This window comes from Oncorhynchus nerka, linkage group LG2 (genome assembly GCF_034236695.1).
Source record: "Oncorhynchus nerka isolate Pitt River linkage group LG2, Oner_Uvic_2.0, whole genome shotgun sequence".
Taxonomy (NCBI): Eukaryota; Metazoa; Chordata; class Actinopteri; order Salmoniformes; family Salmonidae; genus Oncorhynchus; species Oncorhynchus nerka.
The window spans coordinates 22,877,836-22,904,956 of NC_088397.1; the positions used below are offsets into that span (position 1 = coordinate 22,877,836).

A 27,121-nucleotide genomic window follows, 5' to 3' on the forward strand; every position below is an offset into this window, starting at 1 on the left:
ATGTAGAATATAGATATACAAGCTTTAAAACAGTGTGTGTGTGTGTATGTTCTCACCTGGATCTCCCTCAGGTACGTGGTCTCCAGTGTGTCCATATTACCCAGCATCCTCTTCTCCAGCTCCTCCCTCTCTTCCTGATGCCTATGTTCTAACTCCGCCTCCTGTGCCTCTAGCTGAGCCTGATTGGTTTCCTGTAGGACTGCCTCCAGGTGATCGAGCTCGGACTTGCGTTTTGATTCTAGGCTGGTTTCCAAGACAACAAGCTCCTCGTGTTTTGTTGCGATCTCCGTTGCCATTGCTTTGAGATCAGCCTTGTGATTGGCCAACAAGGAGTCCAGTTCTGCTTTGTGATTGGTTCGTAGCATGTCCATGTCCTTCGTGTGGTTGGTCAGTAGCGTGGTTTTCAGGAGTTCCATGGCGGCCATGTGTTCCTCCCTCAGCTCCCCCAGAGAAACCTCACCCTGCTGGGCCAGACGCTGCTCCAACTCCTCCCTCTCCTCCTGGAACCTACACACATGCAGAACAGGTCAGCCAGATTCATTTCAAGATGAAAGGACAGATAGAGTGTTAACTCTCTCTGTGAATGCATTCGTTTACTATGGGGCAAACGTTCACTAGCTAGTGAGAATCTCTGGTATTACATGAAACGCACTGTATTAACCTCCAGACCCCCCTAGTCTCTCTGGGTGTTTTACCCCAGCCATGTCTCACCTGTCCTGGGCTTGGCATAGCCTCTGGTCTCCCTGCTCCTGAAGCAGAGCAGTCAGCTCCTTGACCTCGGCAGACATGGTGGACTTGGCCCTGGCCAGCTCAGCTTCGTACTGGGCCTCTAGTCTCTGTCTCACTGCCACCGCCTGGGGGTCTGGGGGAGAGACATGTGAGACGAAGGGCAAAGACCATGCAGAAGTGACAGTGAAATAAGGGAGGTGGAACTACATGAAACCTTTTCATGTACTTACTCAGGTCGTTGTCCAGTGAGGCTTGTAGACTCCTGAGCGCTGCTCTCGCCTCCTCAATCCCTTTCTCCAGAGCGCTCCTTTCCTCCGCCATCCCTCTCTCCAGCGCTTCTCTCAGGGCAGAGACCCGTGCCTCCCCCTCCTCCTGGAGCTCCTGTCTGAGCCTCTGCACCTCCTCCGCTCTCCTCAGGGTCATCTCCTCCATCACTCGCTCCCTCTCCTCCTTATGTTCCTCTGCTAGTTTCACAACCAGCTCCTCAGCAAAGCTCTGCTTCAGCTAAAAACATCCGGGTCAACATACGGTCATTCCGGGTCAACATGTGGCAACACTCATTACGTTGTCACACATACTCACACAATTATGTATGTATGTACTTGCTGTGAGTTTGTGTTTCTCCGTGTGTGTGTATTTTCAGTGTACGTGTGAGTGTACCTTCATAGTGTGTGAGCGTAGCTCCATATTGTGTGTGTCTGCCAGGGCAGCCAGTCGTGTCTCCAAGTTCTGAATCATGGTCGTTCTGGTCTGCAGCTCCTCAGAGTGACACCACATTCTATGCTCCACCTCCACCTGTTCACATCACATTATTAAACCTACTCCCACTGGAAACATAACAGAACTTCGACTCACTTCGATTTACAGAATCGAATTCATTCACTATCCTCATTCTTACCTCCACCTGTCTGGCAGCCTCCAGACGCACCCTCGTCAGCTCTGTGTGGAAGAGGAAAATGATAAATTGAGGGAAAGAGAAAATATTTTTACATGTTGAAGAATATTCCAATGTGTGTGTGAGAAAGAGAGTGCGTATACCTCTGACATGGCTGTCTGACAGTCTAGCGCGGAGTTGTTCCATCTCGAGGGCGTGGCGAGTCTTCAGCTCCTGCAGGTCGCCATAGTAACGATCAGTCAGGTCTGAACGCACCTAGAGAGAAAACAAAATAGTGAAGGAAAGACCAGGCCTGATCATGCTGGATCATAGGTGAGACTGCTCCTGTGTGTGTGTGTGTATGTGTGTATGTGTGTGTGTGGTTTCTGTTAGGAAAATGTAGCGCCGGACATTTGACCGGCAGCATTTTAATTGACATTTATTGCATTTGCCGGACCGATATGTATTGGGTGTGTAACCTGATTAGGTCGTCCCACCCACAGTGCTCTGAATTCCAGAAATCCCATTTAGACTCGAGGATGCAATGGCTTGTGTCCTTAACGAATTCCGATGGACACTTTGAAGATGTTAGAATCACTGTCCACAGGTCCACTATTATTTCTTTACATTCTAAGAGCAGCAATGAGCACGAGGCAGTAGGCTACGTGTGAATGTTCATTCCATAATGCAGTTAGCGGAAAACACTTGTCAAAAGGGCACCTCACATGCCAGCGATTTCAAGAGATGAAAATATTGGTTAGAAATGTAGAAAAGGGGGAGATCTAAAGATGCAACAACTAGCATGGGTTGGTAATATGACTAGGATTGTGCCTTTGGCTACTGGACAAATAAAGTTGATCTGAAAACCAATAGAACATAAGAGAAATAGGCTACTGGTTTAAATGGCATATGGAAGTCTTTATAAAATAATTGCCTGCACATTTGGTTGGATTTTGGCTATGCTAATTTGAAGCAAGGTAAGGCATGCCTCATAATATGTAGTTTCAAACCGTATGTTTTCAAAATGCATACGGCCCCAAAATGCCTGTATTCAATCAATGAATTGACCTTACAGGTTAATGGTAAAACCCTGGTGTGTGTACCTGTAGCAGCTCCTCTCTGTAGGACAGGGCCATAGAGGACCGTAGGTTAGACAGTTCCTGAGTGTGTCTCTCCTCCAACTGGACACGCAGCTGGTCAAACGCCTCCTGGTGTTTCTCCAGTTTCAGTGTGATCTCAGCCAGAACATCGTTCCTCTCCTCCTCCTCTCTCCCTTCAGACAGGAAACTACACACACGACAGTGGTCAGTAACATGGCCCACCACTGGCCCAGGCTTATAGATTGTGTGTAATTGGCGGCTGGTGGGCAGATTAGCCGAGCGAGGCCTCTAGCATTAGCATACCTAGCATCCTGGGTCTTGAGTACAGAGTCCTCCAGGGCTCCCTCCACCAGTCTCAGCTGCAGCAGGGCTATCTCCTCCCGGTAGCTCTCCTCTGCTACTCGCAGACGCTGCTCAAAGTACCTGACCGGATATACATTAATGGAGTGTAAGTGTGTGTTCACTTGCATGGGTTTACATTGGTGTGTTCACTTGTATACCTTGTGCATTTACCTACCTGTATAGGTGTGTGTAGGAGAGCACATTCAGCTGCATAGGTGTGTGTGTGTGTGCGCGCGTACCTCCTCAGGTTTTCCAGCTCAACCTCATTCTGCTCATTGATCTCCCGCCTCTGCACGTTAAACTCCGCCTTCAGACGCTCGATGTCATCCACCCGCGACGAACGAGCTAGCAGCTGCTCCTTCAACTCTGGAGAGAGAGGCGAGGGAAAAACAGAGATGGAAAAAGACAAGGTATCTGAAATTATGTTGGTTGACCAATCAAACCAATTTGTACTACTTGACGAATTATGTTCTAGCATAGGTCCAGAGTGTGTGTGTGTGTGTGTACTCACCTCCCAGTTCCTGGCGGCTGGTCCTCATGTTGTCTAGCTGAGCCCAGAGCTGAGAGACCTCCTGGTCACAAGTATGTCTCAGAGTCACCTGATCTCCATGCAGACGACACACCTAGAGGAAGGAGAGAGAGTTTAGGAAAGGCACTATCCAAAGCATAAAGCAAATCTCAGAAACAGAAGTGTGTGTTCACCTCCTGCTGTAGCTGCCGTGTTTGTTCCTCTCTCTCCTGCAGCACCACTTGATGTCTGGACACCAGATCCTCCACTGCACCTGGAGAGTAGCAGTAACACATTCATAACATCCCTACCACGTGTTTACAACATGCTTACAACATACGGACAACATCAATAACACTTATTAATTGACTCACGGGCAGCAGCGTCCCTCTCGGTCCAGGCCTGGTTCAGCTCCCCCTCCAGCCTCTGGAGCTCCTCCAGGCTAGCCCGGGCCTCGGACAGATCTGCCCCAGTCTGGGTGAAGGCTGCCTGGGTGGAGAGTGATACCCGAGCCTCTGACAGCTGTGTCTGGAGCTCTGACTGGGCCTTCTCGGACTCCTGCTGCCACCGGGATCTCAAGGCCACTATTTCTGCAGCCTGCCGCTCCTCCATGGACACTCTCTCCTGGGAGAGACGACTCTCACACTCCTGCCTCAGAGCATCTACACACACACACACCAACTCAATCAGGTCAGATGAAGGGCCATTTGTTAAACAGAGCTATGCATTGGAGCATCTGAGTGAGAAGGCCCTATTCTACTACCATCATCCTCACCCATGTTCCTGTGATACTCCTGCTGCTCTCGCTGGATCCTCTCCTCACTCTCAGCTCTCAGCCTCTCCACCTCAAACTGCTGTCTGGCCTGCAGCACGGCCCTCTCCTGGGCCCACTTCTCCCTGAGGGAAGCCTGGAGCTCGCTTAGAGAGGCCTCCCGCTCCCGCTGCAGGTTGGTCTGGGAGAGCTCTAGCTGGGTCGTTTGGTGGTTGGTCAGGCTCAGACGCAGCGCCTCCAGCTCCAGAGCCTGTTGGCTCTATAGAGCGATAGATAAAAGAGAGAGGTAGGTAGAGGGTAGGGTTTCCATTAGGAAAATGTGAAGCCGGACATTTGAAGGAAGCATTTTAATTTAACGGACCCATATGCATTGGGTGTGTAACCTGCACCCACGGTGCTCAGAATGACAGAAAACACATTTAGATTATGGTTATTATCTGCACTATGCAGAAATCACTCCGCCATTTCCTGGTTGCTAAAATTCAGTTCATGTAGCAAAGCAAGTAAAGTGTAGAGAATCATTGTACCATCTAAACCACGGTGAAATATAATGGGAAGCATAGAAATACCGCACATAAAAACAGTCCTACCACTTCTTAGACTTGCTTTCAATGACAATGACAGATCTCTCACACATTTCTATGAGAATTTGGTCAGGTCTCCCAAAAAGTGACATATTGCAGCTTTAACAGAACACGCAACTTGAGGATGCAACGACACGCATCCTTACCAAAAACCGATGAGCACTTTGGAGATGATAGATTACCTGCCACAATTACTTTTCCTCAGCCAACAAGACGTGTAACGAACAGCAAAATCACTAGCGTATGTCAATCTTCCCCATAAAAGTTAAAATAATCTATTGTTCACCTAGTCGTTCTGGGGGAGAAAGAAATAGACGATACTAAACAGACTCTGGGACAGTTGTGGGATGATCGATCCTAAATTCATACAACCAGTAGGCCTAAGTGACATTTTTTTTTTTTTAAAGCAATGAGGTCAATGCAACAGATCTGGACATTTACCGTAACATTTGAATAAACTATTATTTATTCAGATGATTAGTGCAGAAACACACCAAAGCAGTAGGCTACGCATGTTCGTTCCACAATGCAATTAGCAGGAGAACACCGTTGTCAAAAGCACACCGCAAATGCAAACAGTTTCATGTAACAGAGATTAAAATATATCTCTTCGAAATGTAGAAAAGTGGGAGATCTAAAGATGCAACAACTATCATGGGTTGCTAATATGACTAGGATTGTGCCTTTGGCTACTGGACAAATAAAGTGGATTTGAAAACCAATAGAACGTGTACAACAAAAATATATAGGCTACTGGTTTCAATGGAAGTCTTCGTAAAATAATTGCCTCCATGTTTCTATGGTGGGATTATATTTTGAAGCCATGCCAAGTCATAATATGAAGTAAAACGTTCAGGTTTTAAACTACTAACTATATCTTTTCCAAATGCATACTGCCTCCAGCTCATTGTAAAGTGGAGTGTGATGGATTGAAGCCTGCCTACCATTGTACTTGAATGGCGAATGGGAAGCGAGCTTCAATTTATCAGTTGAGAAATAAAAATAGTAGCTCTTTTTAAATTGTGGCCATCGAAACATTTTTTTAAACACAAAATTTCATTTAGAATTGTTATTATATTGTTATTAAAAAAGCATGTTTCACTCCAGCAGGAAGGAATGAGCTGTTTGAGGACTTGAAGCAGCAGCTCTCGCCACTGACAGATTCCCCGCTCATATAGGCTCTGCATCTGTATGCTGTGCGTGTGATAAACATAACGACCAATGAAAATACACACGCGCTAACGCAATTCTACTAAATTATGCAAATTAACCTGTAGACCAATAAGCATGACCGGTCAAATGTATTTACATTAAAAAAAATCATTTTGCAATGATTATTATTTATTTTTTGGGACAACTGGCCGGCGCCAGTTTAATCAAATCTGGCTAACAGAAAACCTGGTAGGGGTGGTTGTGTGTGTACCTGTATCTGTAGTAGTTCTGCTTGGTGGGCTGCCTCCATGCTCTCCCTCTGGTCCCCTGATAGCTCTGCCTTTAAATGGCTAAGCTCCTCCCTCTGCTGTGACATCATCTCCGACAGCATCCTCTGGTGTTCTCTCTCGTTCACCTGGAGACAGAAAACAAGAGATAGAGGGTGGATGACTAGCAGAACACAGGTATGTGAATAAGTTGTTGTAGTGTGTGTGTGTGTGTGTGTGTGTGTGTACCTGTTTGATAAGGCTGATCTGTCTCTTCTGCTCATCCTCCAGACGGTGTCTCTGCTCACACAGCTCTCTCTCCAGACGGCTGCTCAGCTCAGACACCTCCTCCTGGTGTTTCTCCTGCAGCTCCTGCACATCCTCACTGTGAGATCTTCTCAGTCTCTCTGTGGCCTCCTCCACAGACCGCATCTGCTGCTCCAGGAGCGCTTTCACCTCCTGCTCCCTCTCCCTCCGCTGCTCCTCCAGCAGGCGTCTCACCCCCTGCACCTCCTCGTCCTTCTCCTGCCTCTCCTCCTCCCACTTCTCCCGCTCCTCCTCCACCTGAAAAAGAGATATCATGTCTGTTCAGTACTTCCTGAACAGGTCCAAATACATAGTCTAATCATCATCCTCCTCCTCCTCATCACAACCACCCTCCTCCTCACCTCTTTCTCCTGGTCTCGGAGCTGTCTCTGGAACTCCTCCAGCTCCTCTGCCATCACCTTCTCCATTCTCCGCATGGTTCTGTCCATCTCCTCCTCTCTCCTTCTGCCCTCCTCCCTCTCCCTCACTCCCTGGGCCTGCACCTCCTCCAGGTTACACAGGTTCTGTCTCAGACACAGCAACTCAGACTCTACCTCTGTTTTCTCCCTCTCCGTCTGCTCTATCCTCCTCTCCCTCTCCTCCACCTCCTGCCTCGCTGTCTCCGCCTCCTTCTGGACTCTGTGCATCTCTTTCTGAGCGGTGTCGAGCTCCAGGGTTTTCTGACCTAGGAGGGCAGTGGTGGTTTTGTGCCTGGATTTAGTTTCTTCCAGCAGGGCTAGAAGCTGGTCACGATGGGTCTGGAGAGGAGAGGTTATTAGCTTGGACTCAATTAGAACCAATCAAACCAATTAGAGAGAGAGAGAGACAGAGACAGAGACAGAGACAGAGAGAGAGAGAGAGAGAGAGAGAGAGAGAGAGAGAGAGAGAAAAAAAAAAAAACACCAGGATTAGCTAGTGGAAGATAGTGAATTGAGAAAAAGTAGAAACAAAAGAAAGAGAGGGAGGGAAGAGGGGAGGAGAGGGAGGAAGAGAGGAAAAAGTGAAAAGAGGGAGAAGTAATGAGGGAGGAAGAAGAAAGCTCCTAGCTACCTGTAGTGACTGTAGCTGTCGTCCAAACAGAGCATGGACTTCAGAGGAGACAGAGTCTCCCGCCTGTTTCACCTCCTGCAGAGAGGAAACCAGCTGCTCCTGCTGCCTCAACCTGGAGAGGAGAACACTCTTCTCTTCCTCCACCTCCCTCAGCTCCCCCTCTTTCTCCTTGTTGCTTCCTTTCTCCAACCGGACAGAGGAGAGCAGCTCTTCCTGCTGTTTTAGACGAGAGAGGAGGAGAGATTTTTCCTCTTTTAGCTGTTCCATCACTTGCTCCTGGCTGGGGAGGAAGGTACCTCCCTTCTCTAGGAAAGGAGAGGAGATGAGACTCCCCATCTCTTTCTCTCTCTCCTCCAGTAAGGTGCAGAGTCTGTTCTTCAGATTGTCCTCCTCGTGTGTTTTCAGGCTGACCTCCTCCTCAGCTCGCCTCCTCTTCTCCCGCTCCTCCTCAAGCTCCCAGTGCGCCTCCTGCAGCTCCTCAGAGACCTGGGCCCACCTACACACACGATGAACATGAGCTGTAAGTTCTCTAACACATAAAGGTATGGTAGACAGGCACACACTATAACACACTCACCTGGCCCTGGCCTCCTCCAGATCCTCAGCGCTCCTCCTCAACTCCTCCATCACCACCTCCTTCTCCCTCTCCCTCAGAGCCACCTCCTCCCTGAGGTCTCCACACTGCTGGATGAGCAGCTCCTTGCCCAGGTCTGAGATCTCCTGATTCTCTGACGTCTCACTGAGTCTCTCAGAGGTCTCGCTGGCGTCTCGTGAGACAGAGAGGGGGTTGTTCTGCCACTGGGAGGCGAAAGAGGGCAAGGTTTCGTTCTCAGGGTCGGGGGACCGTGCAGTGGATGGTGGGACGGGAAAGTGAGTTTGTTCTTCCTGCGAAAAGGACAGCTGGGATTGGTCACCACCACTGACGATATCACTGTCCAGCTCAAACCTGTGATGGGATGGAGGCAGAGAGGGATGAGAGGACTGAAAGGAGAGAGATTAGGAGAGGTGATTCGTACGGGGGGAAAATCCACCATAAGGGCAAAACACACACAGTAATGTCCCTCTAACCTGTAGTTGCCAGAGTTGTCCAGAATGCTGTGCTCTTCCAGAAGGCTGCACTCCTCCAGACTTTCATTGGCCCAGCACGAGTGTGAGGGGAGGGCCGAGGACAGGTAGCGCTCCAACAGCGGGGTGCCATCAGTGGGGAGGGACACGTCCAGAAGGCACTCCTCTCTCTCCTCCCCCTCCCCATCCTCCTCCTCCACACTGGCCTTTGCCTGGTTCAGTTTGTCTTTAGAAGCCTTGAATCCCAACTCCTCCCTCGTTCTCCCTCTCTCCCCCAACATCTGTCTGACTCTCTGCACCTCCTCTCCAGGTCTCTTCTCCTCTTCCTGTCTTTCCCTGATCTCTCGCTCATCCTCCCTCTCGTTCCTTCTCTCCCTCGCCTCCTCCAGTCTCCTCCTTAGCTCCTGCAATTCCCTATTCAACACCTCCTTCTCCTCCTTGTACTGGTGGATCTCTCTCCTCTCCTCCTCCCTCCCTGTCCTCTCCTCTTCTAGTTGGGAAAGCATGAGCTGGTTTAACTCCCTCTCCTCTAGCAGCTCTCTCCTCAATGTGTGTATCAGTACATCCATCTCAGGATCAATACATTGTGCTGGGCTCTCACACCCAGCTCCAGTCTGTTCATGTCCCATTCGGAGTGTGCGTATTTGCTCCCCTGGTTCTGTTACTGGGACCTCCAGGTGGTTGGGCAGTGAGGAGAGGTCGTAGGAGCTGTGGTCAGGCTGGGAGGCTTTCCGCTGGGCTAGGGAGAGCTCAGAGCCCCCTTGTGTCCTGGAGCGAAAGAACTGAGAGGTCTGGAAAAGAAAACAGGGACATCGAAGAGCTTACATTCACTACTTCATTACTAGCAGTAAAAAAAAAACGAATGTTATTAGACTTTTTGAAGTGTGTGTGAGTGAGCGTGTGTGTGTGTGAGCGTGTACCTGCTGTAGCTGCATCTTCAGGGCCTGTATCTGTCCAGTGAGGGAGAAGGCCTCCCGCTGTACCTGGTCTCTGCTCTCCAGCGCCTCCTGCAGGTTACAGCTCAGTCTGCTAATGATCTCATTACGCTTCTCTACTGCGGCCTGTAACTGCTGCAGAGAGAGAGAGACTATAGAGTCAGACACACACACACACACAGACATAAACTCACATTTTATTCTTAACACCTTACTTTATTACATTTTATTCTGATCACTTTGGATTAAAGGTGGCTGCTAAATGGCAAATAGTTGATTGCAAGGGGAATGCAAAGTATAACACAGAGAGAGGAACAGGCAGAGATGGAGAGTGAGTGAAAGGGAGACTGAGCAGACAGAGCAGAGTGAGGGAGACTGAGCAGACAGAGCAGAGTGAGGGAGACTGCGCAGAGTGAGGGAGACTGCGCAGAGTGAGGGAGACTGCGCAGACAGAGCAGAGTGAGGGAGACAGAGCAGAGTGAGGGAGACAGAGCAGAGTGAGGGAGACAGAGCAGAGTGAGGGAGACAGAGCAGAGTGAGGGAGACAGAGCAGAGTGAGGGAGACAGAGCAGAGTGAGGGAGACAGAGCAGACAGAGCAGAGCGAGGAGACTGAGCAGAGAGAGAGGGAAATTGGGGAGGGAGGAAGGGAGAGAGCACAGAGAAATATGTACCTTCAGAAAGTATTCACTAGACATTGTTGTTGTGTTACAGCCTGCATTTAAAATGGATTATATTAAGATTTGTCATCACTGGCCTACACACAATACCCCATAAAGTCAAAGTGGAATTATGTTTTTCCAAATGAAAAGCTGAAATGTCTTGAGTCAATAAGTATTCAACCATTTTGTTATTACAAGCCTAAATTAGTTCAGGAGTAAAGATTTGCTTAACAACTCGCATAATAAGTTGAATTGACTCACTGTGTGCAATGTGTTGAACATTATTTGTTAAATGACTACCTCATCTCTGTGCCCCACACATAATTAACTCTAAGGTCCCTCAGATGAGTAGTGAATTACAAGCACAGATTCAACCACAATGACCAATTGGTACATAGTTTAATGGCTGTGATAGGGGGAAATGTAGGATTGTAGATTTAGTTACTTCACAATTCTAACCTAATTGATAGAGTGAAAAGGAACCCAAAAATATTCCAAAACATGCATCCTGTTTGCAACAAGGCACTAAAGTAATACTGCAAAAAATGTAGCAAAGCAATTCAATTATTGTCCTAAATACAAAGTTTTATGTTTGGGGCAAATCCAACAACAGATTACTGAGTACCACTCCATATTTGCAAACATAGTGGTGGCTGCATCATGTTATGGGTATGCAATCATTAAGGACTGGAGAGTTTTTCCAGGATAAAAAAAAAATACATGGAATGGAGCTAAGCACAGGCAAAATCCTAGAGGAAAACCTGGTTCAGTCTGCTTTCTACCAGACACCCTGGGATTCAAATTCACCTTTCAACAGGATAATAACCTAAAACACAAGGCCAAATTTACACTGGAGTAGCTTACCAATAAAACAGTGAATGTTCCCGAGTGACAGTTTTGACTTAAATCTGCTTGAGAATCTATGGCAAGACTTTAAAATGTTTTTTTTAGCAATGGTAAACAACCACTCAGGAGTGTGAATACTTATGTAAATGAGATATTACTCTATTTAATTTTCAACAAATTTGCTAACATTTCTAAAAACATGTTTTCACTTTGTCATTATGGGGTATTGTGTTTAGATGGGTGTTACGGATACAGTTATCCTGTGTGTGTGTGTATCCTGTGTGTGTTTCTTTTCTCTCCTTCTCCCCTCACAGGTGAAAACCATCACTCCCCAATCAGTCAACAATCAATCATCAATCAGAAGACACACCTCCTCCTATTTCCTACCCTATCACAGTTCCTTCCCCATGGTTTAAAAACCCCATCATTTGTTTGTTCTAGAGCAATCTCTAGCTCAATCTCTAGCTCAATCTCTCTGTAAATGCCATGTCTGTAGGTCTCGGTGTTTCACTCTCGCTTTGTGTCTTAACCTCTCTTTTGTTTAAGCACCTCATAGCACTTTGTCATCACCTGTGAGTATTATTTTTGGTTATGGTGTTTGTTTGTTGCTGGTGGGAAAAGGGGAAACCAAGACAAGTCGCCCATGGGCATACACTACCCGTAGGTGAACTTTGTTAAATACACTAGTTAGAACTGGGCGGACCACCCACTGTATTTTTGGTTAGTTAGTTAGCTGTTGTTAGAGTAGGCTAGTCTAGCTTAGGGGTGTTTTTGAATACTTATTGTTTCTTTCCTTGGGTCCAGCTCAGCCCCTTTTCCTGCTCCCCCCATTACCGTGTGTTTATAAATAAACCTAGAGTTTGACGGTAGATTTCTGTTGTCGTGGTTATTTCGTGCACACTTTTACTTTGTCACAATAATAATTTGCATGAGTTATGTTACGGGTCTCATTACCATCCCCCCTAGACTGTCGGGCCAAAAGGGATTCGTAACAATGGGTGAGAAAAATAATCTATTTAATCCATTTTTAATTGAAGCTGTAACAAAATGTGGAATAACTCAAGGGGTTTGAATACTTTCTGAAGGCACTCTATCTCTAATTATTCAGAAGCAGCACCGGGTTCTTATGGGTAAAAAGCATGAGAACAAATTAATCCAAACGAGAAAATACCCAACCCAGTTAGGAGTGGTGTGTGTGTGGTGTGTATGTGTGTGTTTGTGGGTGGTGTGTGTCAAACAAGTGCATCTAACCATAAAGTTAAGAATATAACTACTGCTTCCTGGAGGAGGGAAACGAGGTACAACACACGAGTGGTGTGTGTGTGTGTATGTAACTTTTGTTGCAGGGCATGCATATGAACACACGTCTAACCCATTTCTCCTGGTACGTATTTATAACACGATTATGTAATTTCTCCAGCAATAATGGAAATAGAATTCAAGCCGTTTCTCTCCCATCCATCCTCTACAATAGGAAAAGCTTTCCATATTTCCTCATTTATAGACAAAGACTGAATGTTGATTGTCTGAAAGACGTGGTATACCAGACCGTATACCACGTCTATGACAATTTTTAAAAAAATAATGTTTTACTGGTCTAATTATGTTAGTAACCAGTTTATAATAAGGCGTCTTGGGGGTTAGTGGTATATGGCCAATATACCACAGCTAAGAGCTGTATCCAGGCACTGTATCCTTAGCCGTGGTATATTGGCCATATACCACACCTCCTCAGGCCTTATTGATTAAATAAACTGTATGTATGTACGGTTAAGTACCTTGAGTTGATCTTTTCCAGTGTGAACCACTAGGACCTCGTCTCCCACAACCTCCATCTCCTCAGGATGCCCATCGACCGCCTGCTCGCCCAGGACACTGCTCCCCTCCTGGGGATGGTGTTGCTCCAAGTGCCCCTGGAACTCTGGAAGTTGGCTCGGATCGGTCTCACCAAAACGTTGTGGTTCCTTAAGGGTTACATTTGGGGGGGGGGGTAAGTAAACCTAGTCATATTGCACATATTCATAGACTACCTGCTTGGCTATCTATAAGATTAGACAGGTTTGATCATTTGGGTGAACTATTCATTTAAAGCAGCCGTGACCATCTAATATTAGTCACTGAGAGCTGTATGGTGATGCAGATGGTGCAGGCTTTTGTTCTAGCATTGCACAAACACACCTCATTGAACAAACTCATAGATGGCTTGCTTTATTATTTCCATGAAATTAGATGGACTTCCCCTTTAAAGCCTGTACATAGTTGACAGTAATCACATTCATGTTGCTATGACAACCAGCTGCCAGAAGCATCTTTGTGTTTAGTGACCCATTTTTACCCTGTGTGTGGGGGGGTTGCTAAAGCATAGGAGGCTGCTGAGTTGACATCCATACGTTGAGACATATGGGTCAGACACCGTAGCCAATCGGTCTTCTGAATCGTTTTCACTCCACAGAGAAACTAATGACATTTTCTGACCCATGGAGAGATACATGCTCATAGAGTTGGAATTGGCATACAATCAAATCTGACAAAGACCTGATGATTGAAATGCTGCATTAAACTATAGAGTCAGCCTATGCAACAGTGTGGATATTTACATTCCTTTCATTCATTCAGCCAGAGACTCACCTCATTGTTACACATGTCGTCCTGCTGTGTGGCGCTGCCGTCTGTCTGGAGGTCCATCCCTAGGGGGCGACCTTGCACTGGGCCGTCATTCTGCGTTGGAGACGGGCCCTTCCTCTTCTGCGTCTTTTTCTGCGCGACTTCACCGTCCCCTTTCGCCCTTTTCTGTCGGAAGCTAGCAAGCTACGCAGGAAGGACAGGGAGAGGTAGAGGGACAAGTAGGTCAGGAGGGCTGAACACCACCACACTATCAGCATGTCAGGGGTTAACTTAGAAGTCAGGGGTTAGAGTCCACCAAAAGTCCATCAAAGTTCAAATCCATCATTCTGATCAGTGAATAAAAAGGTCAAAGTTTCAATAAATCATCCCAGTGACTTAAGTCAGAAAAGGCTATAGGTTTAAGGGGTGAAGGTTTAAGGGGTGAAGGTTTTCATCCGCCCAATGAGCAAGAACAAGAGTTTGATTCAGATCATCTTCCCAGCACACAGGTAACATCCCTGATTGAACCAGCAGAGAGAATGAAAGCCCCAGCACATTGCCAGTCCAAAGCAGTCAACCAGCCACAGTCTCCACTTAGTCCTAACAGTCAACCTCCCAGCATCGCTCCATAGATCTCCCAAAACCACTATCACTGGACAACAAGGTTCCCAACAGAGCAATCAGAAAAACATTACATTTTGAAGTCCAAGTGCACTGATTTAGGCAGAGTAATTGTGCATCCAATCTCACTTTGCATCTCTTTCAGCATCCCGGTCTCTCGCTCTCCCTCTCTCCCCTCTTCTATAAGCAGCTTAAATCAGATTACAGTGGTTCAGAGACCCTCGTATAACGCTCCACCTCTGACTCTCGCTCCCTCCCCCTCTCTCCCTCCCACCCACCCACAGCCTTTCTCTCCCTCACACTCCCTCCCTTTCAAACCATCAGACCAATCTATCAATCACACACAGTTGAGACAAAACACACACACGGCAGACAAGCACACTAGTCTCAATATGACACTTCAACCTCCCACCGAGGGTTGGGATGGCAGTGTAATGCAGAGAACACAGGAGGAGCTTTGTCCCGAGCCCAAAGTGTGTGCCAGTGTGGTAGCACGTGCTTTGTTCTAACCCAAGCAAACCCGTAACAAGCCGACCCATGCCATGTCCAGCCCCAGGACTCATGTTGCATTGAGCAGTGCTACTGACCCACGTGTGTGTGTGTTTCAATGCCTGATCTCTACATGTGGGCGGTTCTACTCGATTGAAGTCTGCCCAGCTTTCAGCAGATACTGTACACACCCACTCACCATCCACAGCCTCCTGTGTCTGTATCTGTGTTAAAGTGAGGTTAGACTTGGCTGTAGTCGAACATGCTGCTCTACACACTAATACCATCAGACAGGCAGCTGTGTGTGTACGTATGTAGGCTATTTGTGTTCAAACTGAAGACGGGAGCTTGGTTTGCCTCAAAGCAATAGAAAACTGACGCAGACGTGGCATGTCACCATAGCAACAGCTGCCATAAGTGGCCAACTGACGATTTCACAATTCAGACAAGCATGAAAAAGCCTACTGCAGCCTATGTCATGCCCATTTGTTGATTAGTTTTCAACTTTTCTAATACTGTTGCTATATTTGAGGGCATACTAGCTCCTTCAGAAGTGCCATGTCAGGGTTGGGATGCTAACTGCAAGAAGGCCTACTGGGATCCAATGTGTTCGATTATGTCTGAAACTGCACCCTTTTTTCTATACTATTTTAGACCAATGTTTCCCAACCCTGTTTCTCAAGTACCCTGAAAAACAGTACAGTTTCATTGTAGCCCTCAAACACACCTCATTGAGGGCTTGATGATTAATTGACAAGTTGAATCAGGTGTGCTTGTCCAGGGTTACAATAAAAATGTGTACTGTTGGGAGTCCTCGAGGACCAGTGTCATGGCACCATCTGATGGTGTGTGTTCTCAATGACACATCTGCTATGATACCAGAGAGCCCTCCACTAATTCAACCATTAGGGGGACAACTGAAGACTGCTGGTGGATCAGTGTCTAGGGGGACAACTGAAGACTGCTGGTGGGATCAGTGTCTAGGGGGACAACTGAAGACTGCTGGTGGATCAGTGTCTAGGGGGACAACTGAAGACTGCTGGTGGATCAGTGTCTAGGGGGACAACTGAAGACTGCTGGTGGGATCAGTGTCTAGGGAGACAAGTCCAATCATGTGGAAATAAATGAACAGAAGTCTCTGAGTGGTGCATTTCTATCTGCAAAGTTTTATAAATGTGTCCCATCCACAAAACAGAATCCAATTGAAAAAGAGATAGAGACGCAAGACAGCGATGAAAGACAGTGACTAGTCAACATCCCAAAACAGATTAATAGAGCCCATAGACAGACCAGGGGGTGGCCAACCCTCCGCATGCAGAGCTACCACAGGCTTTTTGCTGCTAATCAGCTGCTCACCAGGACCTTGATTGGCTGAATCAGATGTGTTGTAGCAGGGCTGGTGCAAAAGCCTGAATAATACTCAGTATCTCTCCTGGATGAAGGTTGGCCACCCCTGTTCTAGATCAATAGACAGAATCACCACAACCCAATAGCCTGTATCTCACACCACTTACCAACTGACTGCGCTGCGTGTTGGTGGATTTCTGTCATAAGGTATAACAATGGTTTATCAATTAAGTTATTGTGAAGGAAGTCATACCAACTCAGCTGTGAGAATCGCCCAGGTTTGAGGTGTGCCAAAAACAGGTAGGTCATGCATCCGGACCGCCTCATAATCTATAGCACATGCTTATCTAAATTAACAACAACTGCTGGGAGAATGCCTCCCCAAGCAGAGGCCATACCTGAAGCGATATAGACACCGTTGTGGGGAACGGTAGGATTGAATTGCAAGAATTGATGCTCAGGTGACAGGTCAAGCCATTTCCGCCAAAATCTGCGCGGATTATAGGGTCGTTATATTACTTTGGCCTGCCTGGTCCTGAGATTTTAAACCTCAGTGGTAGTGTTTCACACCTCTCCATGCATTGCAAATATTGGATCATATGCGCAGAGAATGTGTATCTTAAACGCAACCACATAACGTTACAGACTATCCAAATTCTCCTGCCATCATCACCTGCATCGACTTGATAAACAGGGATGATACTCTCCCAGTAAACGGCCCACACTAGTCAGTAAACAGAAGGGGAATTTATTTGGGCCGGGTAGCAAACTGAATAGGAATCCGTTTCTACAGCAACAAGCCAAATACTAACTAAGTTAATAAACAGTAGTAATCTGGGTGCATTTAGTGAAGTCATTTATCAAAGTAAGTTATTAAAATAGTAGATGAGACAATAGGGTAGTTAAAATGGGCAGTATAACGTCAGCTGGGTTGGTGAGTCAACAATAGAACAATACCAACATTTGTTTAGCAAGCCACAAAGTGGGGCATTATAATTCATGAATAGTAAAGTGTTTAGCTATTAACTATACTGTAGCTAGTTTAGACTCGGCTAACCTTAGTTACATGTAATGTAGTTAGTTATAGCTTTGTTAGCGATTCAATTTGTAACTAAAACTTTAACTTACTCAAAGCCCTCTATCAAGCAACTGCAACCTATTACTTTATTGTACGACAATGTTGCTGATACTGATACGTTTAGCTAGGTTAGCTTGTTAGCTAGATAGCTACTTTGATGCATTACCCATAAATCGTTACAAACCTTTGCTCTTCCAGCTTCTATTTTCCTCTGTCGTTCATCTTCGTCCATGTCTTGGTTGAAACACAACCATTAAAGGTTACGGACAAATGTCCTGAAATCGCCGATTATTCCACTAAAACCTTTTACTTTCTTGTACCGCGGATGGAAAATCTTCGGAACAACTGTCAATATGAAATTCAATATGGCCGCCATGTCGTTTTAGCACCGCCCTTATCAAGTTTCCTCCGCTAATATGGCCAATCAACACACTCGGAGCGAATTTCCCAGCCAATAGCATTCATGCTCTCTTTCTGTTTACATGCACTGAAAAAACTCCCTCCCACATTCTACAGGTCCCTGACTGACAAGTTTACAAACCAATCAGAGGACTGAATGGTGAAGCTAAACTTTGATTGAAAAGGGAATTAGCCAATACATGTAGAGAGTCACAGAAATAGTCCACCCATACACCTCTATTTTAAAAATGTGTGCCTGTTTTTGATTGGATCATGAAGCTTTTTAAACCAACTACTCCACCTATGCAAACGGCGCACTAAATGCCCGGGGGAAATGAGTTAACCAGTAACAGCATAGCGTTGCCTTTCACAAGTTCAACTATCAACTGAGGTATCTTGACTATGGATTTTGTCCACTAACTACATATTAGAGCTCTTCATGGGTCCACCCGGACACGAATACCCGAGACCAGGTCCGGGTCCAAATTTCAAACTTATGCGGGTTGGTTCCGGTTTAGTTGCATTCACGCAGCACAATTCTGATGTTTTTTCCCTCTATTCTTTTCAAGTGAGGTCTTTTTCTGAGCTGATCTGATTGGTCAAAATAGACACATCGAAATGTACTGGGGGAGGGGTGGGCCAAATAGGGAGGGTTGTCAAACTATAATTTTTTTTGCTTTGGGGGGTGTTATTTTTTTATTGAGCACATGGGAGGGTAGTGCGTTTCTCCCCTCGTTTACATTTGCTCTTCTGCTCATACTTTCCCTATAAATAATGGTTGAACTTACTTTTGATATTACGCTAATAAAGTTTAGAAATCTTTGTGAAGGTTTGGTATGGTGTGGCTATTATTAAGCTTTAACCACTGCAGGCCTATGATATGACGGCACTGCGCCCCATATCTCCAACTGACTCCTACAGGTGAACTTGAGGGGAGGGAAGACTGTTTCAGGCCTACGAGAGTTACTCCTGTAATCTAACAATATAATACTTATCTTTATTTTATTTTTTAAATCTAAATATTTGGTATGTATATCTGTATAGCAGACGCAGCAGCCATCTGACATAAATAAATGCATGTTGGTGTCGTAGCATGCCACTGGCATTTCTCTACCTCTCTCTCGGGTTGTGCCTAAGCTTCTCTCTTTTCTAGAGGCTATAAATATTTGTTACAATTTTAATGTTGTCAAGCACCAAACCCGCACTGCTAATTTAATTTGACCCGCAAGCCAGCCACACAAATATGTCAGATGAAACACTGGCCAACTGGTGAATGAAGTCAGCTTGCAAGCTCTCCACGAGGACTCACTAGAGCGTGATGGAATAAGGAAATCCCAGGGAGAGCCAAACCCCCCCCCCCAATCTGGAAGACCCTGGGCCAATTGTGTGCTGCCTCATGAGTCTCCCAGCCACAGCCAGCTCGAACCAGGACTGTAGTGACATCTCCCTAGACTGCTGCGCCACTTGGGAGGCCCTAGGCATATTGTTTTATTCAGATTTTTGAATATTCGCATAAAAATCTGTTTCTAATTGGATGGAAACCTAGCTAATGTGCAAGTCCAGTGTCACTGAATATGCCTGTGCATCACGGTTCACCAGCAGCCCCAAACATCTAATGAATAAGCTACCAGCCAAACAAGCTTGTAAGAATTGAACTTAAACTCCCCCCTCATACCTATCTGGATGAGCATTTTTTCATGACTCTCTCTGTGTCTATGTATTAATGTTTTTTTTAAATAGGGACCACAATATCAGATTTTTTTTACTGACAAATAAAATCAACCAATCCAAACTGTGCAGCAGCCAAATTGATGAATGGAAAGAGACATCTGTTACAAAACACCAAAAAGTCAAGTCCTACATTCTATATTGAGTAAGCCTACAAGGTAGGGAGGAATGTATTTTCTGTTTGTCCAGATTGACACTTGGTATTTATTAGGATCCCCATTAGCCACTGCAAAAGCATCAGCTACTCTTCCTGGGGTCCACATAAACATGACATAGTACAGAACATTATTAGTCAAGGACCGAAATACATTTAAAATGTCACACATAGTTTACATATCAGTACATACACACAATATCTAGGACTAATACAAAGTGCATATATAACATGTCTGTGTCTCTTCTCAGTCCCCTTTGTGCAGTAAGGTGTTCTTTTATCTGTTTTTTTAAACTTGTTACCTGTTGTGGCAGAGTTCCATGTAGTCATGGCTCTATTTAATATTGTGCATTTCCCAGCCTCTGTTCTGGACTTGGGGACTAGTCTATTTATTGTGGTGTTGAAAATGCAAACCATGACATTGAAGTACACAAAGTCAGTATGCTTTGTTTATTGGTTGTGTGGTGCATTGGCACCGAAACCAGCCCCTCTCACCCAGTAAATTTTGATCAGAATTGGGCTGCCTGTGTGAACACAGCCTTTGATTGTCATCTGGTCTTGGGTCTATGTAACTACAGCCGATAGACCAGAGTGGGCCCGAATGGACACGATCATGGCTCTATATAAGCTATAGCCTTCAAACTCAACGCTGGACTTCAAAACCCGTTCCACTACTTTTTTTTTGTTCCCCTCCAATCAGGGCCTGATTTAGACCTGGGACACCAGACGGGTGTATTTAACTATCAGGTAGAACGGAAAATCAGTAGGCTCCAGACCTCATAAGGTAAGAGTTGAATACCCCTGACCTATAGCATATTTATTTTAAGCTATTAAGGTGAATGTATTGACTGAAAGAAGAAGAGCAACTTGGCTGATCATTTTTTTTGTCACTCTGGTATGTTAGGGTGTGGGTCGTGTCTAGCTCGGGTTGTCCTCGGGTCCATTCAGGTATGGGTCGTGTCTAGCTCGGGTTGTCCTCAGGTCCATTCAGGTATGGGTCGTGTCTTGCTCGGGTTGTCCTCGGGTCCATTCGGGTATGGGTCGTGTCTTGCTCGGGTTGTCCTCGGGTCCATTCGGGTATGGGTCGTGTCTTGCTCGGGTTGTCCTCGGGTCCATTCGGGTATGGGTCGTGTCTTGCTCGGGTTGTCCTCGGGTCCATTCGGGTATGGGTCGTGTCTAGCTAGGGTTGTCCTCGGGTCCATTCGGGTATGGGTCGTGTCTAGCTAGGGTCGTCCTCGGGTCCATTCAGGTATGGGTCGTGTCTTGCTCGGGTTGTCCTCGGGTCCATTCGGGTATGGGTCGTGTCTTGCTCGGGTTGTCCTCGGGTCCATTCGGGTATGGGTCGTGTCTAGCTTGGGTTGTCCTCGGGTCCATTCAGGTATGGGTCGTGTCTTGCTCGGGTTGTCCTCGGGTCCATTCGGGTATGGGTCTGATTGTTTTCAGGTCCGGGCACCGGCGGACTTACCATTAAAGAGAAATAAAAATCTCTGCTTGAGGCATAAATAAATAATACAAAAACAGCAGTAAGGCCAAATTCAATGTTCCATCAAATCATTTTTTTCAAATATATTTTTGATACCTACATGGGTCCTAATAATCTAAAGTAAATAGCTAAAAGATCCCTGGTATGACCATCTTAAAACAATTCCATATGTTAGCTCAGTAGAAACCTAGCCCCGGGCCCATAGACTCGAGGGGGTTAAAAGGTCATATATTTTTACAGTTAAATGATGTCTTTACTATAAATCTTTTTTTTAAACGAGGAGGGGTGGGGCCTCCAAATGATTAAGTTTGTCGCTGGGTCCAGGTCCAACTTTTTGGACAGGAGAAGGCCTCCAATCTCTCCAAAATAAAGACTCAATTTATACATTTTCAGCCCAGAGCTTCTCATTCCAGACCCTATTTGGGTGCCAATCTGGTATGATTAAATAACCACCCAAGTTTATACCAATTTCTACCAGTCTGTATGTTGATTGCATATATGACTTTCTATTCTTATCCCAAACAATTTCACTGACCCTTGCTTTTACATTTCTTTAATGACCTGACTGGGTTGTTGTTCAAGAGAAATAGACTGCTTGTGTAGGCTCAGATGGTAAACAATCACCTAGGATCAAGACCAAAACCAGGAAAGGTAACCAAGCAGTAGGCGTGGCTTGGTTGACATAAACAGTTGTGTCCCTTAGTAACCAGGTAAGTGGTCTCAGTTTGGCGTAGAGACTGAAAGCTGATCGAAAGGTGTGTGACGTACGACTAAAGAGCTACAGGTAAATTGGGGACGGGGGAGTGGGGGTGTGTACAGCGGTGACCCTCAGTCACTTATTGTGTGTGTGTGTGTGTGGACAACTTCACAGTGTGGAGAATACAGTACTCTCCGAATGACTAATCTCATGCTTGACCAGATGACCTGACTCAAACTCAGGCTGCTGGAGAAGGTCATTGATTATTTGATTGAGTTTTTAAAGTTTTGGATATCAAATAATCATCTGATCATTTACTTTGATCGACAAAAATGCCATGTTTTTAACTTGTGAGTGAAACAAAAAGTAGTAAAAGAGGCAATATTTTCTGATGTTGTGAGTTCTGGCTGCACATGGCCTCTTGTTGACTGCTGACTACTCCCCTCCTGCTTGTCTTCATGTCCACAGCGACTGGAGAACGAGAGGGACAGCAGAGCAGAGTCTGCCCTGTCCACCAGTAAAATAAATATTGTAATGAAGCGTTGAAGTACAAGAAAACCCTGATTGTTCCTTTCTGTGTGACTGTGTTTTCTGATGTTACTCCTAATTCTGATTCTCTCTTACACAGACAGCTGATGCTATTTCTCTCTTACACAGACAGCTGATGCTATTTCTCTCTTACACAGACAGCTGATGCTATTTCTCTCTTAGACAGCTGATGCGATTTCTCTCTTAGACAGCTGATGCTATTTCTCTCTTAGACAGCTGATGCTATTTCTCTCTTAGACAGCTGATGCGATTTCTCTCTTAGACAGCTGATGCTATTTCTCTCTTAGACAGCTGATGCGATTTCTCTCTTAGACAGCTGATGCGATTTTTCTCTTAGACAGCTGATGCTATTTCTCTCAGACAGCTGATGCTATTTCTCTCTCAGACAGCTGATGCGATTTCTCTCTTAGACAGCTGATGCGATTTCTCTCTTAGACAGCTGATGCTATTTCTCTCTTAGACAGCTGATGCTATTTCTCTCGTAGACAGCTGATGCTATTTCTCTCGTAGACAGCTGATGCGATTTCTCTCTTAGACAGCTGATGTGATTTCTCTCTTAGACAGCTGATGCTAATTTCTCTCTTAGACAGACAGCTGATGCTATTTCTCTCTTACACAGACAGCTGATGCTATTTCTCTCTTAGACAGCTGATGCTATTTCTCTCTTAGACAGCTGATGCGATTTCTCTCGTAGACAGCCGATGCGATTTCTCTCTTAGACAGCTGATGTGATTTCTCTCTTAGACAGCTGATGCTAATTTCTCTCTTAGACAGACAGCTGATGCTATTTCTCTCTTACACAGACAGCTGATGCTATTTCTCTCTTAGACAGCTGATGCGATTTCTCTCTTAGACAGCTGATGCTATTTCTCTCAGACAGCTGATACTATTTCTCTCTTAGACAGACAGCTGATACTATTTCTCTCTTAGACAGACAGCTGATGCTATTTCTCTCTTACACAGACAGCTGATGCTATTTCTCTCTTACACAGACAGCTGATGCTATTTCTCTCTTACACAGACAGCTGATGCTATTTCTCTCTTACACAGACAGCTGATGCTATTTCTCTCTTACACAGACAGCTGATGCTATTTCTCTCTTACACAGACAGCTGATGCAATTTCTCTCTTACACAGACAGCTGATGCAATTTCTCTCTTAGACAGCTGATGCTATTTCTCTCTTAGACAGCTGATGCTATTTCTCTCTTAGACAGACAGCTGATGCTATTTCTCTCTTAGACAGACAGCTGATGCCATTTCTCTCTTAGACAGACAGCTGATGCTATTTCTCTCTTACACAGACAGCTGATGCCATTTCTCTCTTACACAGACAGCTGATGCCATTTCTCTCTTGGTCTGTAGTTGCCCCAGCAGCCTACTACCTTCATACAGCAGTTACCACAGCAACAGCCCCTCATACAACAGATGCCCCCTCCTCAGCCAAACCATGCACCACGGTCTGGGAGCATCAAAGGTAAACACACACACACAAATGCCAAATGCAGCTACTTGTGTGTGTGCATAATGTTCATTTTCATGTATGTGTGTGTTAGACATGGTGGAGCTGATGTTGATGCAGAATGCACAACATGATGCTGAAAGCAATGTCTCCCACGGCCCTGTCACCACCTAACCCAGGACAGGTCCGTTTCACACACACCCACATCATTTATGTCAAATCAAATCGTATTTATCACAAGCGCCGAATACAACAGTTGTAGACCTTACTGTGAAATGCTTACTTACAAGCTCTTAACCAACAATGTAGCTCAAGAAAGAGGGTCAGTCAATGTAAATAGTCCAGATGGCCATTTGATTAATTGTTCAGCATGTTTGATAAGCATTGTTTTGGCCAAATATGATGGTTTTATGGAGAATTTGCTTCTTGGTACTGGCAACAAGTTGTAAATTCACATGTGTGATTGTATGATTCGTGGCTGCTACAGAGAATATGCAAATGATAAAGGTCTGTAAACATGCATCATGACTTCAAAAGAAATAAAACAAGATTTGCAAACATGCATCTTGATCGGTTTTATTCTGTATTTAATCCAAAACACATCTGTCAAACCTTGCCTCTTGGCAATGACCCTCACCACAAGTAGAAGTCAAACTGTACTCAAAACTAACTTAAGTTATTACAGCAAATGAAAAAATAAAAACATCAGATTAGTTAGGAAACCAAATAATCTCATAATCCAAAACAAAGTCGCTCGTATTCATTGTCCAACCGTAAATTCTAAAAGTTATGTATGACGTATTAGTCAAATGATCCATTCATTATTTTAACTCCCTGAAGTCCGACCACACACACCCACCGCATGCACATAAAACAAACATAATTATCGTATGATTAACGTGATCAACTCTGGTACAGAGGCATGATGGGATACAGAGAAAAGAATATGGCGAGAGGGTGAGACCACGAAGCGAAGATGAAGTTAGGAGGGAAAGAAAGGTAGAGAGAGAGAGAGAGAGAGAGGGCGCAACAGAGAGGTAGAGAAATGAGGTAGGGAGGACTATTCTGGACTGAGCTGAATTGTGGCTCGTCCATGTTAAGGCATGGATATAAATCCACTAACTCTTATTAGAAATATAGGTGTATATATTATCTATAATCTACTGGTACATATCTATACCTCTGTGGTGTGTACCATTGCAAACTAGTCAGCAGATACTGTAAATACATACCAATATATATGTAATACACCCAGTACTATGAGTGGAAATACTGGTTCCTATTGGATCTCATGTAGATATACTGGTTCCTATTGGATCTCATGGAAAGGGGAGAAGGGATCCAGGTGTAGTGACAGAGAGATGGAAGGAGAGTCAGAGACTGCAGCTTGTGACACTGAGTCGACAGAGGTCTGTATAGCGAACCAGTAAGTCATCCCACCACCAGACCTACACTAGCAGTAGATAGCAGATGTATGGGGGGGTCATGCTGTGTGAACACATTATAAAAAATGTTTGGCACACAAACACGTCCCGAAGATTTTTCATTATGTTGAGCGATGCCACGGTGAGAAAGTCTGTATGTGCGCATGTGTTTGTGTGTGTAAGGCGAGGCTATCGGAACACCCCCACGTTGATTGACAGGGCCACCTCTGTCTTCCTGGTCTTGATTGGCCCCATCTTCTTCTCTGGTCCCACTCCTCGGTTGGTCTCAACTTCAGCCCCCACACCCTGCCCTCTACAGGAGTAAAGAGGAAATAGTATCAAAGTAAACTGTAGACATTTACTTTTGTATTTACATTAACTTTAACTATAAATACACTTTCTTCTAAAGCTAATGTCATACACGAAAAGCAGTGCCAACACTGTGACCTGAGTCTCATTGGATATTTTAAGAAGCCCCACCCTTTCCTGCGTTGCTCCTTCTCTTCCCTCAACCTCTGCTCATCCTGTTGGGTGCTAAAGTCCCGGTTATTGTCAATCAACAGGTTCTGTCCAATCAGAAAAACACCATGTTACTGTCGACGTATTATCTAAATCAGAAAACCATGTCACATTCAATAAGCAAGTTCTGTCCAATTAAAGCAGAGCAGGCTGGAAAGCAACCAATACGATGAACCACAGAGGTGCATTTGTTACCTTGACACCGATGATGTCACCGTCTTTAAGGTGGAAAGGCGCTCCAAGCAGAGACTCCGCCTTTTTCTTCTTCTTCCGTTTGGACACCTGCTGGCTCTGTGTGCACGCATCAATAACAATCACCAGGAAGAGTCATAAAATAAACCACAGGAGAGTGACAACAAAACATGAGGCTCCCTCCCTTCCTCCCTCCACATCTCTTACCCAGTTGGAGAAAGTCTCCCAGGTGTGTGTGTGTGGCTGGTGCTTGGCCAGTAGCAGGGAGTCAGGAGAGAGGCCGTATGTTGAGGCCAAGGCAGAGCGTAGCGATCTGGGGGAAGGGTCTCGAGAAGCATCCCAGACCAGGTCCTCTGGAGGGTAGTAACCCCGCTCCCCTGGCACCCCCATCTGGACACGCAGCAACACCTCCTTGGGACTGGGGGAGGGAGGAATGGGGCAATAAGATGGAGGGAGAGGAAGAAAAGAGCGAGGGAGGGAGGGAGGGATAACAACAGATCCAGAAATCATGCTTCCGGTATCTGCTTAACTGATCAATCAGAGTAGAATAACCCCAGGCTTACCCAAGATCCTCTTCTCTCAGTAGCTGCTGCACACAAAACTCCACCCCACTGCACAACTTCAACTTCCTGTGAACAGATACTTGTTGAGAAAAAGAAAGGGACGAGAGGAGATGGATAGAAGTGAGAGGGAGGAGTGTGTGTGTACCTGAGTGTGTGTTGTTGTCCTCTGAGGATACGTGTCAGTCTCTGTCCCTCCAGCTGCCACACACGCAGAAACGCAGGAGTGGGCACACAAACATACTGCAGCTCCGGCAGGGTCAGCACCTAACACACAGAGTATTAACACACACAGCATGGACAGACACAGACTGGAAGGAGAAGTATCAACACACACACTACCTGAGTCTTCAGCTCTTCCAGTGTAGCCTCCTCTGAGATCTCCACCTGTCCCACAGTCCTCAGCTCCACCATGGCCCCGCCCACTAAACACACACACATTTTAACCAGTGGACTTAGTTTCATACTGTGTGTGTGTGTGTGTGTGTCTCACCTGTAGTCATATCCTCCAACCTCTGACCCTCCGTGGACCCCGCGGCCATGCCGTTGACCTCTGTTTCCATGGAGACAACAGAGCTCGGCTCCACATACAGCCAGACTGACAGCTTCAGAAAACCCTGAGAGAGA

General features: G+C 45.7%; 2 protein-coding genes across 6 annotated transcripts in view; both read right to left on the minus strand.

Moving 5' to 3' along the window:
• Positions 1-17,688, minus strand: part of LOC115144504 (pericentrin-like) — a 34,963-nt gene extending 17,275 nt beyond the window's left edge. For 3 of the 5 annotated variants that reach the window (XM_065024723.1, XM_065024718.1, XM_065024711.1), the window contains exons 1-23: positions 17,513-17,688; positions 13,818-13,997; positions 12,968-13,153; positions 9,669-9,818; positions 8,752-9,539; positions 8,261-8,629; positions 7,684-8,179; positions 6,996-7,391; positions 6,577-6,891; positions 6,333-6,476; positions 4,329-4,584; positions 3,928-4,215; positions 3,748-3,827; positions 3,557-3,668; positions 3,285-3,411; positions 3,007-3,126; positions 2,707-2,890; positions 1,768-1,879; positions 1,628-1,668; positions 1,390-1,524; positions 960-1,233; positions 712-862; positions 57-507 (exon numbers count right to left, since the gene is read on the minus strand). In XM_065024723.1, the coding sequence (XP_064880795.1) occupies positions 57-507; positions 712-862; positions 960-1,233; positions 1,390-1,524; positions 1,628-1,668; positions 1,768-1,879; positions 2,707-2,890; positions 3,007-3,126; positions 3,285-3,411; positions 3,557-3,668; positions 3,748-3,827; positions 3,928-4,215; positions 4,329-4,584; positions 6,333-6,476; positions 6,577-6,891; positions 6,996-7,391; positions 7,684-8,179; positions 8,261-8,629; positions 8,752-9,539; positions 9,669-9,818; positions 12,968-13,153; positions 13,818-13,997; positions 17,513-17,560 (5,403 nt within the window). In that variant the 5' untranslated portion in view covers positions 17,561-17,688. Of the gene's footprint in view, positions 1-56; positions 508-711; positions 863-959; positions 1,234-1,389; positions 1,525-1,627; positions 1,669-1,767; positions 1,880-2,706; positions 2,891-3,006; positions 3,127-3,284; positions 3,412-3,556; positions 3,669-3,747; positions 3,828-3,927; positions 4,216-4,328; positions 4,585-6,332; positions 6,477-6,576; positions 6,892-6,995; positions 7,392-7,683; positions 8,180-8,260; positions 8,630-8,751; positions 9,540-9,668; positions 9,819-12,967; positions 13,154-13,817; positions 13,998-16,417; positions 16,448-17,512 lie in introns of all 5 variants that reach the window. The other 2 variants (XM_065024713.1, XM_065024707.1) reach the window with 1 other exon arrangement.
• Positions 17,689-24,361: 6,673 nt separating this feature from the next.
• The window catches only part of LOC115126417 (ubiquitin carboxyl-terminal hydrolase 40), a 30,907-nt gene continuing 28,147 nt past the window's right edge, over positions 24,362-27,121 (minus strand). Inside the window, exons 24-31 of the mRNA XM_065024724.1 lie at positions 26,988-27,111; positions 26,837-26,919; positions 26,643-26,761; positions 26,498-26,563; positions 26,142-26,352; positions 25,938-26,033; positions 25,704-25,789; positions 24,362-25,536 (exon numbers count right to left, since the gene is read on the minus strand). Coding sequence (XP_064880796.1) covers positions 25,413-25,536; positions 25,704-25,789; positions 25,938-26,033; positions 26,142-26,352; positions 26,498-26,563; positions 26,643-26,761; positions 26,837-26,919; positions 26,988-27,111 — 909 coding nt within the window. The 3' untranslated portion in view covers positions 24,362-25,412. The remainder of the gene's footprint in view (positions 25,537-25,703; positions 25,790-25,937; positions 26,034-26,141; positions 26,353-26,497; positions 26,564-26,642; positions 26,762-26,836; positions 26,920-26,987; positions 27,112-27,121) is intronic.